Genomic DNA, 13,141 nt, shown 5'->3' with positions numbered 1-13,141 from the left:
AAAAAAAAAAAATCATATAATTCTACAAACTTACAAAGGATATAATCATTCCTCTGCATGTAGTAGTTACATAATAGATTCAGGGTACTTTAGTAATTTATGTATCTATTAGACAATACCGCAACAACCCCCATGGATATCCAGGATCCCACAAAACCTTACGTATTCAGGCCCACCACCCTTACCCGGTCAGAGCACGTGGCCACAGATACAACTCATAGCCAATAATTTAATGCCACGCAATAAAGACAACACGTAGCAGTACCATGGGGACATGACCACGGGCTAGGCGATCTGCATATCCTTTTTGTGTTGTGAATCAAAAGGCAGACAGGCTAATTTTCCCTATTTTATTTGGCATTTGTTGCTTTTCTTTCTTTTAATTTTTTATTTTGGTTTATTTATTCCTCTACCAACAAAAAAAATGTCTATTTAATTGTTGAAAAAGAGAGGTGCAACTCAGAAGGAACAATACAATATTACCCAAAGAGGTCATAAAATATCCAAAATAACCCCCTCAAATTCTAGTTCAAATCTACGCTAAAATCCATGGAAAGATGTAGTGTGAATACGAGTGAGCATAATGTAGAAAACACTTGTGAGCATTCATAATCCACCAAGTATTTGATTAGAGAGAGAGAGAGAGAGAGAGGATCCATGGTACAAAATTACAAACCTTCAGTAGTATATAATTGTAACAAATGATGTAATTGTAGTCAACATAGTCCATACTCTTACCAATTTTGCGGTCTGGACTTGTTTGTCAAAAGCTAGTCGATAGCTAGGCGGTCACATCGGTACAAGCTACAGAATGCTCCTCATTGAATGTAATGTTTCTTCCCAAAATCTATCTTAACTTTGGGATCTCTATATATGCTAACGAGGGAGTATAATGTAGGCTTGCGGTGATATAGTCCCTAGGGAGCATTTTCTATGTTGTAGCCTTGTTGGACAGTGGAGATTGGACAATCAAATCACAAAAGTGAGTCTCTTTGCACATGTTCAATATCCACCATCCATTATCAATGAAAATATGGTGCTCACAAGGGAGGGACCACTGGTTCAATATGCTCCCTAGTTAGTGACCATAATACAGTTCCCTGCCTCAAAGTTATGGGAGATGAATTTTGTCTTAAGCCTTGGTTTTGTTACGACATGGGTCTCTATAGTTACTAACTTCGAGCATTAGCATCGAGTTTGGAGAAGGTGATCATGTACACTTATAGAATATCGATGTCCTTAACATATTAAGAAAAGATATGATATGGGGCACAATTACCACTTCAATGGCTACATAAGGAGGGAGAGTAGAGTGGGGTTAAGGCAGACAAGAAAAAGGATGGGAGCCAAAGGCCTACTCAAATCCCTCTCCGTAAGGTTCACGGCTCGGGGCTCGGTTCCAATCACGCCGATCCCTCTCTCTGGCGGCTCCGACAAGTTTATAATCGCTCGGCTCGCTTCCTCAAGCCAGGCCGAGCCCAATTGTTGCCTCAGCTTGGCTTGGCTCCTCGAAGCCCTAGACACAATTGTGACACTACAAAGCGCAGCAGCTCCGTGGCTCGAAGCCCACACTGTACATGTCAGAGCTGTCTATGTGCACTCTGAAGCCATACTAGACAACATCTTGGACTCGTGCAATGTGCTGCGCCAATCGCTTGGCTCCATGGCTCGGCTAGCTGAGTCTCTCTACTTGGCTTCTCGTGCCCTGAGTGCCTGCCCTAGCCCTGGCCCTAACCCTAGCCCTTGTCCTAAAGTACGATCTCGGGCTGCATTGGATGGCTTCATGGCTTGGGAGCTTACCTCGTGCACTGATCTAGAGAATTGCGTCACTTCACTCTCACGACTCGCTCGATCCAGTGACCTAGCACCAATGACCAAAGCCAGTGTGGCCTTGGTAATAGTGCTTCACGCATTGGCTTTTGGGCTTAACATTGAGCCAAGCCGCTCGTGCTGTCAATGGCTTAGACGAGTCGGGAGCTTATTCTCTTCAAAAAAAGGATGCAAATCTCTAGTTCAGTGCACCAGCTCAGCTCCCAACCCCGGCAGCCATGCGGCACATCTTGAACAAATTCTCAAAGAAGGGATGGGGTTGCCATTCATGGTGCAAGAAGTTGATTGGAAACACTCAGGTGAGCAAGCTACAGAGCTCAGCCGCTCTTGCGGCGACATGCAAGGGTCCAAAAGCATAAACTGTTCTTTTCCTTTGAGGAGAGAAAGAACAATAAACTACTCGATCATGGCCGAATTGTCTTCAATGGCTCGAGCCACAAGCGAGCTCCGAGCCCTCTTGTTGCCAAAACATGAGGAAAAAGAGTTAAGAGGCGAGGCAGTTTTCTGTCGACAAGAAAGTGGAGAATTAAGAGGTCAGGCCGTTTTCCAATGGGAGAAAGATAGAAAATTAGGAAGACAAGTGGTTTTCCAGTGGCAAAAAGACAAAAATCTAAGCCAAAAAGTGGTTTTCCGATTGCCAGAAAATGGGAAAGTGCAGGAAAAGCTGAGAATGGCAGCCGAAACATTAGGAATGAGAAGCGAGGAGTTAAAAAAATGAGATTACATCATCAGAAATAGCAAGAGAAGGTACAGAAACTCCAACCTTAGCCAAAGCATTTTTTTTCTTTTTATTTTTTTCTTTATTTTTATTTTTATTTTTATTTTTTCCAAGAGCTTTTGAGGAGATTTATGTTCAAGAGTTCTAAGGGACCTTTAATGTCATATCCGTATAAATACCAGTCTCGCATCTCCGTGTGGAACCTCCCAACACAATCTAATACCTTGTAGTCTTGTACATACATTTGCCTCTCTCTCCCATATAACTTGTGTAGAAATTCAATTTGGAACCATGAAAAGTAGAAACTTGTGTAGAAGTTCAATTTGGAACCATGAAAAGTAGAGGTCTTGTTCTTTTGGTTGAGTAAGAAAAATTAAAACTTGGGACTCAAAATCAATGGAAGTTTATTATTCATACAACTCAAATTTGAAAAGAATATAGCTGTTTTTACTTTCCCCATCACTTTCCTTTTGTGATTTTTCTCTTTTGTTTTCAGAAGAAATGGAAAAAGACAGAGACCCCTTTTTAAAATTTGCAATCCTAAATAAACCGTGTGGTCTACTGAAACTTTATAAGGTACTACAAAAAGCATGAGATTTAAACTTGGAATCCAAGGTTAAAAATTTCAAGGAGGCTTATAAGGTGGTGCTTGAACTTGCAACTCAAGCCCTTGTTGTCAAGAGGAGAGGAGAGGAGAAGATAGAGCAAGAATGGGGTATTTAAGGAATGAAAGTGAACTGAAGACAAACCATTTGTTCCAACTAAGAATCCTATCAATCCCCACTAATTCCCAATTCGCAATGCTATAACGAATCAACATCTCAAGAACATAAACTACACTAAAGATAGAGACTGTTGGCCTTTAGTTATTAAGGTAATAAGAATTACAAATGTGCGACTATAGCAATTAATATATACTGCACCTCATATTAGGAAGGTTATTGATTTCGTACATTGTTTTGTAACCTTATAAATTAGAGGTAATGTATACAATTTTAACATACAAAAAAACCACAAATTTCTCACAAACTGATCCTTTCCTTTGTGTCGGAATGAAGCATGCTTGCAATTCGTTTCACTTGCATAATTTTATTGTGGCTTAGCCTTACTATTCTGATCATATTGTCCTTTAAAACTTTTGTTTTATTCCATTGATACCAAGGTAATGCTCTTGCATTAATCTTCACTATATCTCTCGTATGTCTCTCCTACATTCTTTATCCGAGATACTTTCTAATGAAAAACTAAAATTAAAAAAAGGACAGAAATCCCTCTACTTTCCATAAATGAGAAATATCCTAGACACAAGATGATTCCAAAGAAATAATAAAATTCACAAAAGTTCCACCATCTTGCTCGCTTTAAAATTTTACTTGAAAAGTTGGACTTTATTTTTAAATTACAGTGAGCAACGCAAGGAATATTCCAAAAATGCAAGCCTAAAATTATGACAACTTTATCCCATATCTGTGGGGACACGTATTCACCGATGAATATGAGTCAGATGGCTGGATGGGTAATCCCGATCTTGCCAGGTTAGGTTGAATGAACCAAAATTAATATAATAAATAAAATAATCTAAAAGCAAATATACGAGCCGTACGAGGTGGGTTTTTAGGGGGACCCAAAAAGAAATTTTAACAAGCTTAAAAAGAGAAAACTATATATATATATATATATATATATATATATATATAAAGTTTATATAGAGCCGAAACTCTAAACCGTCATGTTTGAGCCGACCGCAAAAATTTTACTAGAAGAGAATGTTTTGATGCCTAAATATCTTCAAATTGATCATCTCGACATCAAGATGCATAAACACTAGAAAAAAAATAGATTCCAACGTTTGGAAATAGTGTATTTTATAACACATTTTTGGACCATCACTTTCAATATTTTCAAGCTTTTATAGATCTGTCGACCTACACTATTTTTGAAGCTTTAAATTTTATAAATAAATATGAAAATATATTATAAATTTCCGATATCGAAACCACATTTCTCGATGCTATTTGAAGTTAAGCTCTAATTTGATTGTTTAGAACCTAAGCTCTATACAAACCACACCCTCTCTCTCTCTCTCTTTTTATATATATATATATATATATATATATGGTGTAGTTGGCATACGGATGAATCGATAGTCCATAGCTGTAGAGGTAAAATGCGCCTTCAAATTTATTTTATCATGGTATGTAATTTTGATGTCAAATGTTCTTAGAATTATCTCAAAGTCTATTTTTATATCTAATTATAAAATTTTAAATTTAAAAAATGATTAAAATCAAGTAGATCTATAAATATATGAAAATCTTGAAAATGGACATATTTCTAAGACTAAAAAATCTTTTTATTTTTCATGGTCATACATCTCAATGTCGAGATGATCAATCAAATGGTTTGTCAACATTAAAACTACCTTTCCCGATGGATTTTTGAAGTGCATTTGTAACTCTACATTATAATGTTGCAACCTTATATAAACTTTTTCCATATATAAATGAACAGTGATCTAATGCAACGATTATATCATAATATAATACAACACTTCTAAAAAACCATGATCACAGTATTTGCATGAGTCAATATTTTGCCCGCACACTCTTCATCTAAATAATCAATTCCAAAAAAAAACAAAATTTCAATTAGAACACTGGTCAAAATAACTCCCCTCCAACAACAAATCTAAATCATTCATTTGTGGAATTTCAAGATCTTAACCCTTACAAACTCAAATTTTTTTTTTCCTTTTAAACATTGTTCATAATAAAGCCATCTAAAAAAAGAAAAAATGAAGAACTTCTAAATCCTAAATCCAACCATCTTATCAAAATAAACGGCTTATATTAATTGGGCTAAAAAAATATTTTTCAATTTCCATTTTCCAATTTTTCTTCTTTGCAGTTGTCCATTAGAATAAAAATAGTATATATTTCAAAATTTGGAAATAAAGCCAAACCCATCCCATCCCAAAATCAGTTCAGTCCCAACTGACTCCCATTCAAATTAAAAATTACCGGGTTCTAAAACTCTGATCAAAAAAGTGTTCATAACAGGAGAATCTTCATTTTCATCTCTTTTCAATTGTACGATCATATACATTGCAAACCATGACCAAAGCTTGCTTCCCACGAAGAGATCAATGCATTAGTTCTCAAATTTCTATATTACGTTCCAGAATTTGTGATAAGATCTAACCCAGACCAAACAATATAAACGTTCTCAAACTTCCTTTCCTTAACTTGCCACCTACCACTCCACTATAACTAAAAATGAATCTATTTTTAATGCTTCAACTTCCAAAAAAATGGAGTTCATTTCTCAATTGAAAATGGATATTGTTTTTTTGGGCGTGGGGAAGACATCAGCCCCTACCCGCTTTGTCAAATGGTTTAGACGTTAGTTTCTTAAAGGCTTGCAATGGCCAACATGGGAACCAAGGGGTGCTTACCGCCACGACGGCCCCAAAGTTTAAGGTCTCTCTCTCACCACCATCAGTATAAATGGTTTAATACTTTAAACAGTGAATCAAAACACTTTAAAGATTAACATTTAACATTTGATATTGGGAAAATATCCTATTAAACTGACTTCTATACCTCATCAGACCTAATAATTGAAAATATTACTTGTAAATAAAAAAACTCCTTTTTTTATGTTCCGATCCCCCGAAACCCTTTTGACCATATATTATTGACCTCAACAACTTATGAAATGACTCTCTCTAAAAGTCCATCTATCTTACATCATCGTCTCTCTCAAAATTCCATTTCTCTCTAAAACCCAAACTTCGTCTCTCTCACATCATCTCTCGCTCTCTCAAAACTCCATCTCTCCCCTTAAAACTCAAGCTCCATCTCTCTCTAAAACTCCGATCTCTCTCACACCCATAAGAAATATACTCGTGTTCGAACTCAAGCTAAACCTCTGGTCTGATAAACTCAATGAGAAACAAAAAGAAAAAGATGGAGTTTTAGAGAGAGACATAGTTTGAATAAGATGCCATTTTAGTACTTGTTTGGATAAAAAAATTTATAATCAAAGAGATCCAAGAAGTTGTAAGATGAAAAAGTTAAAGACATTTTGCTTACAAGTAATATTTTCAATTCTTGAGACTCATAAGATATGGAAGTTTAAAATACGGAAGGTAAAAATAAAAGATAAAAAGATATTTTCCCTTTACTATTCTCAACCATTCCAACACTCATGATCATGCATTTTTTCAACAAGCTTTTTGAAATTAAATAAAAAATAAATACAATGTCCGATACCACAACTCAAAAGTGCATTTGGAAATTTTCTCCAAGAAATTCGACAATGTTATATTTTGAGAAGAATTCATGATGCCATCATATCCAAAGTATAAATACGACGCACCCGACATAAGCCAAATATTGAATATACCAAATCTATGCAATTGTACCGTTCAGTTGGGTACACTTGCCATCTCAATAGTAAGTTTATTGGGATGGTAGTTTTTTATGAACAATGTTAAATGACTGATAACAGGCATGCAACACAAATGCGAAGGAAGGTGAACAATGATAAATGACTGATAACAGGCATACACTACTAATTTCAAAAATTAATCTTTTCAAGTTAGAAGGAAGGTGACGCATTCACAATATCAAGTTCAACGCAAATGTGAAGGCAAACAAACTGAAACATGGAAGAAAACAAAATGCTGCATAGCAATTGGGAAGGCAAAAAACTGAAAAACATGGAACAGCACAAAATGCTGCATAGCAATTTGAAATTTCCCCCCTGTATAACCCAGAGAGAGAGAGAGAGACTCAACTGCAATTTGTTCACAGAGAGAGAGAGAGAGAGAGAGAGAGAGAGAAAGAAAGAGAGAGAGGTTGCACAAACAACTGGGGCAGAGCCCATCTAAGAGCGAGCATGTCAATCTTCTGTCTAAACACGTTACATAAGTAGTCAGCGATGCTAACGAAGTCCAGCACAGAAAGGCACACGTCCATCAGGAATCAACTTTCAGTCAACCATTTAAGTTCTACCACTATTACAAAACACATCTAAATTTATCGATCTAAACACAAACACCTATTCAGAACTAAAAGCTAGCAATTAGTGCCTCCAGCCTACAGAAAACTATAGTACAAAGGGATTTGAACGAGAGAGAGATTGTCCCTGCTAAAAACCATGAACCATGAGGCAGCTAGAAAGAATTAGTGATAGGATACCTCGAGTCATATAATTGTGGGACATGCCTGGGCTGGTTTGGAGTACCAAAACGTTGATAGGCAGATTGAGGTTGTCGGTGATTTCCATAGTATGAACTAGTTTCCATTCTAGGGCCATTAGACATAGGCACTGGAGAGCAAGCTGAAGAAACAAAGAAGGAAATCTACTAATTACCATTAAAATTATTTTTTTAAAAAAAAGTTTGAACATAAAGAAAATAACCCCAAAACTAAAAACAAAGGTAACATGACTATCAAAAGGAACTCGAACAACAATAGTGAGGAACCACCAGCTGGCTCATCATCACATGATGAACGACTGAGAAAAAGGATGAAGGAAAAAGGAGTAAGAAACAAAACAACATAACTTGAAGAGATAAGGAGATATAAAAACTATTGAGCCCCATCCATCAAATTTCAAGGAAAATACAATATCCAATAGACGATCCCTTGTCAGAGGCCAACTGTCAGAGGGTAAACGGGCGATGTCAACAAGAAGAGAAAGAAACAGAAAAAAATAAGTTGAAGAGAACGGGTGAGAAGTAAGAGAGGAAAATAAGGTGAAAGACTGAATCCATTAGAGTTTGAGTGCCACAGAAAGGAAACAGTACCGTAAACATACTGCATAAAAGGCAGAGAGAAGAAGGATTTAATAAGCGGCAATGAACGAATGGTATCAGGAAAAATAATCACAATTCAGATGAAGTGATATTATGACAAAAAAACTGCAAGCAAGCAGCAGATTTATGCAACTCAAGGGCATGGCAAGGAAGAATGTGAAGAGAATAAAAAAGAGAGAAGCCACAACTCCCAAAATTTGCTCCTTTCCAACAGTATCAAAAGCAAACACCCCACCACCACCACCCCACACATACAGACATGCACGTGCACAAAAGTACCTTCGCTTGTCATGCACATGTCTAAGGGCAAGAGAATTTGCCAAGATGGTGCCTCATCAACAAATAGATGACCACATAAATTAGACATGGCATCACCAAACGCCCCAACCAGTACCTTCTATATAATTTCCAGCAGCCAAAAAATACCCACTAAACTACATGTACTACAGTTCCTAAAAAGAACTCTCCCAACTTCAATCAGTACATTTGTTTGCATGCATGTATATATGTGTATATATAATATATATATATATATACACTCATGCATGTGTGCATATACCATCTGTTGTTGGTTGATTCCCACACCTAGTGGCATTTTTTGCAGCTATTTACCAGCTGAGACAATTAACCCAAAAAAGACAACAAAATAAGAAAAATACGGGTTAGATAAAAGACAGAAGGTAACGATATTCACCTTGAGAGTAACTAGAGGCATTCGAATGCAAGTAGGCATCGGATCTGCATGGTGTAAATAATTGCGGAGAAGAATTGGAAACCTCCAAATGTTTTCTCTTACTAGGCGGCGATCTCCGAAGAGAAGGCATGTTTGGATTAGGATTGGGATCCTGAGATGCAACCTTGTTTTGACCAGACATCTGATTAAAAAAACAAAAGATTGTGAATACTCTGCTTTAACTTATCCCTTACCCATGGTTTACAAGAGCCCATCTCTCTATCTTGACCCTTGCCATGGTTTATAAGAAGCCATCCACACATTTTCTCGATATCTTTCTATGATTGTCTATCTATGGTAACAGCATAATTGCTTAAATTTCTATGTTTTTCATCTAACTATAGGGGACCAACTACTAAGCTGAGATTGGAGAATGGTTGAATGAGTAGGGAATAAATGTAGGTGACGCACCGAAAAGCGAAGGGTTTTTTTATGAATTGAAACAAGGCCTGAGAACAACTTCACAGCATACTGAGCTATCTCCTCAGTTTCATACTCTGCAAAGGCATAGCCTTTATGGCGGTTTGTTTCCTTGTCCCTTGGGATGTGCATGTCTACTATACGGCCAGCCTGAATCAGTATCTCATATAGTACTCTATCATTTACCTTCTCATCCAAATTACCTATTCAAACATTTTAGGGAAAAATATCAGAACACTGGATGAAGTAAATATGGGAAACAAAGACCCAAATAAAACCTAGAAAAAAAACACACTTTAGACATGTAAAGAAGAGATCCGGGAATGAGATTTCCATCTGAATTCCAAAACTAATAACCAGAAAAAAAAAATATGAGAGGACAAAAGAGAATACATAATTCAGGACAAGTAAAAATAAATACTGCATATTTCCAGAAAAAGGTGCATAAATACCAAAAAAAAAAAAGAACTTCCTTGTATCAAAACAAAACCATGCTGCAAAAATTCAAACTATACAATTGCTCAACAAAAACAAAACAAGAGTAGAGGGGAGGAAAAAAGATTCACTGAACAATGAAGAAAGTTTTAAACTGTGATTGTAAGTACACAGTGATTTACACTTCGTCACCATTATCAACCAACATGCACAAACCCCACATCTGAATGCTGGGGTTCAGACTCTCACAGATCAATCATGTACAAAAAAAAAATTAAAAATAAAAAATAAACTGCAGAAGAAACCTACATCTGCAACTAAAAGTTCCAAATAAAGGAGAGATGTCATGCAAAACATACCACATCAAGCAACCATCACATAAAATTAAGAAAATAGAGAGTACGGAAATATTGAAATAAAACCAAAAAAGTATGTTTGAAATATAAGAATCTATTGCTAAAAATTGTAAAGGCTAAGACAAAACTATGAGGAAATAAGTAAAAATAGATAACTTATGAGAGAAACGGAAGAACATAAGCACGAAGAGTATCCGATTTCGGATGCTCTAAATTACGCGATCAAAGACTATCTAACTCGGAGTAATAAGACGAGCAAATTCTCTAACCTTATGTTAGTCTCAACCCAGGTCACAAAAACAATACCAAGATTGGGGAAACCTAAATAATAGAGACAGCAGTTATAAAGGTAAAGTTTTCAAGCCAATAATCAAATCCAGAGGCAGATCCTCACATCACATCATTGCAAATGCAAATGATATCCAATACAAAACTATGGGATTCCGTTTGTGTTTGCCCATTTTAAGGGTTTCTGTTCACATTACTGCGTGGGCTTGTATCAATGTTCAAATTTCTTATTATTTCTATAAATTAGAGAGAAATCTCAGTTTCAAACAATTAGCCTAGAAACATACATTAGAGGCAAATCAATCAAATATTAAAACCAGTATTCAACATTTATAACCTCTTCTTGACTTTAACAAGAAGAAAGAGTACAAAAATAAAAGCAATGCCAGCTGATCACAGTATTAAATGGAATGTACTTTTCAAAGACTAAAAAGAAAAGGAAAATTGTTTCATGCGGGCTGGACCGCATTTTTACATATGCGGTCCAGAAAGTGTAAAGCATCCATCTTAAAAATGGATGCAAGTAGGTGTTCCATCTAACGGCACAAATATTTCCTTACTAGAATTATTATTTCTAGTTTTTTTAATTTATTTATTTTTTCATATTCGTGATCTGCATGTTGGAGATTACATGTCCTTACAAATTAAGTTTAAAATCCAATCTCAAAAATAGATTTATTAAGAGGCCCGCATTTCTACATATGCAGGCTTGGCGGCATAGAAACCGGGTCCAAAAGAAAAACAGAGGGAAGTGGATAACAAATAAAATATGCAATAGAAAAGGAAAACAGAAATTGCAAAAGTACAAAGCAAAAAGGAAAAGCAAAGCAATTGCAGAACCAATACCCTACAGGAATCAAATAAAAGTATCCAAATGTGATCCTTAGATGTAAAAAAGCAAAGCACAAAAATTGGAAGTCCTCTATTATAAGGCAAGAATCTGTTTAGAATATGAAAAGATGGGGAAGAGCATTTTCCTCCATTACGGTTAAGATCAACACAGATACATACACATCATACATACAGGTGGTCCTAACTTTAATGTTGAAAAGATAATGAGAAATCAACAAATACTATAACTGAAACATGAGCGTAAGAAGAAAATAAGCCCACATATAAAAAAACTACTGGTACCTGTAAAATAGATTGAAAAGAGAAAACATGAAAGTCTAATTCAAGCTAAGAGTAAGTGTCAACCAAGACCCTTCCAAGAACCCTAATTCAATGCCTTGGCCATAAGAAAAGCCAAATCCTCAAAAGAATATTATAATAAAAGGAAACGTGAACCAGTTTTAACACAGTTAATCAAACAAAAGCAACCCTAGGTATGTATCTCTAAGGGCCACACCCTACCCTAATACACAAACCCCCTACCCTAATACACAAGCCCCACTTACATGCATAACCTAATTACTAAAAAACAATATAGAGAAACCCCAGACCTAATCTAAATCTTCTCTTGGACCATCAATTCAGCCAACTAAGAAGCATAAAAAATTCAGCCCTTTTACAACAGGATGAACTAAACACGAGAAAACCTAGATCTCGATGGATAAAAACAAGAAACGCAAAATAAACCTTAACTACATGGAATACATGCAGATGCGAGCATTAGAAACCATCCAATCGATTTTGACAAAAATAAATAATCAAAAAGATACCTAGCCCAATATCACTATGGCCAAAACAAGCACAGGAAACCCTAGATATCAGAGGATACAACCAAATAACGCACTAACGAACCCTAATCACATGGAACATATGTAAAAACGATGAAGAAACTTGCCTATAAAGATGGTACAAGCAGTGTTTCCAGTCATGATTGCCTGATTACAACAAAACTAAACCCTAACAAAGACTTTGCCACGGAAATTAACAGAAGATGTCTCTCCAGCACCGGATCTGTAGCTTTCCCCGTCCAAATCACCGGCAATCGCAACGAAAAGATCTCTAGAATTCCCGGAAAACGTCGACGGCTCGCCGGTAAATTTAGAGCGCGTATGATCTCAATTAGTAGGGCGGCCACAGTTTATATGGCGCCCTTTGGTCGACACAAAACTGGGTTTTTTTTTATCTTAACAAAATAAATACCCAATTAATAAGAGAATTAGCGATCGTACCCTTTCCCTTGTGGTTTTTAAAGAGGCGGCTTTTTAATTTTTGAGTATCTCTAAAGTAATGGTCATACGTGATCCTCTTACACCCATATGCACAAAACTTTAATGGATCACTATTAAATTTGATATAAATATCTAAAAAAGTCAAATTTCATATTTATGTGATAACTTTTCTAAATATCTATATCAAATTTAATAGTAATCCTTTTGAATCTTATACACATGGGTGTGGGAAGGTCTCATATGATCATTACTCATCTCTAAAATACCAATAAAACGTGGGGAATTTATCAAAATATTTCTAAAAGACAAAACAATTTAAAACGTTACTCACAGGTTTAGTTTCAAAAAAACTACCAATAAAAAATATATATGATTTTATATTGGACTATTTGTATATATTTTTTATGTTGGACTATT

The 13,141-nt window shown here is 35.9% G+C and overlaps 1 protein-coding gene across 1 annotated transcript; it reads right to left on the bottom strand.

The window, feature by feature from the left end:
* Positions 1–7,410: 7,410 nt before the first annotated feature.
* On the bottom strand, positions 7,411–12,606 carry LOC18427758 (RNA-binding (RRM/RBD/RNP motifs) family protein). Its single transcript, XM_011622691.3, has 4 exons — positions 12,391–12,606; positions 9,517–9,728; positions 9,067–9,247; positions 7,411–7,894 (listed from the first exon to the last, which is right to left on the bottom strand). The coding sequence occupies exons 1-4, from the start codon at positions 12,422–12,424 to the stop codon at positions 7,728–7,730; spliced, it is 594 nt and encodes a 197-aa protein (XP_011620993.1). The 5' UTR covers positions 12,425–12,606; the 3' UTR covers positions 7,411–7,727.
* Between the last annotated feature and the right edge of the window lie 535 nt (positions 12,607–13,141).

Source organism: Amborella trichopoda, chromosome 11 (genome assembly GCF_054954075.1).
Source record: "Amborella trichopoda isolate Santa Cruz 75 chromosome 11, AtrichopodaSantaCruz75HAP2 v2.0, whole genome shotgun sequence".
Lineage (NCBI taxonomy): Eukaryota > Viridiplantae > Streptophyta > Magnoliopsida > Amborellales > Amborellaceae > Amborella > Amborella trichopoda.
This window is presented reverse-complemented; position numbering and strand designations above follow the sequence as displayed.

Excerpts from the sequence above, each read along its gene's own strand:
- LOC18427758 (XM_011622691.3), bottom strand. The coding sequence starts at position 12,424 with ATGACTGGAAACACTGCTTGTACCATCTTTATAG. Across the intron at positions 9,248-9,516 it reads AAAAAACCCTTCGCTTTTCG|ATGTCTGGTCAAAACAAGGT; the intron begins GTGCGTCACCTA and ends TTTTTTAATCAG. Across the intron at positions 7,895-9,066 it reads TGCCTCTAGTTACTCTCAAG|CTTGCTCTCCAGTGCCTATG; the intron begins GTGAATATCGTT and ends TTGTTTCTTCAG.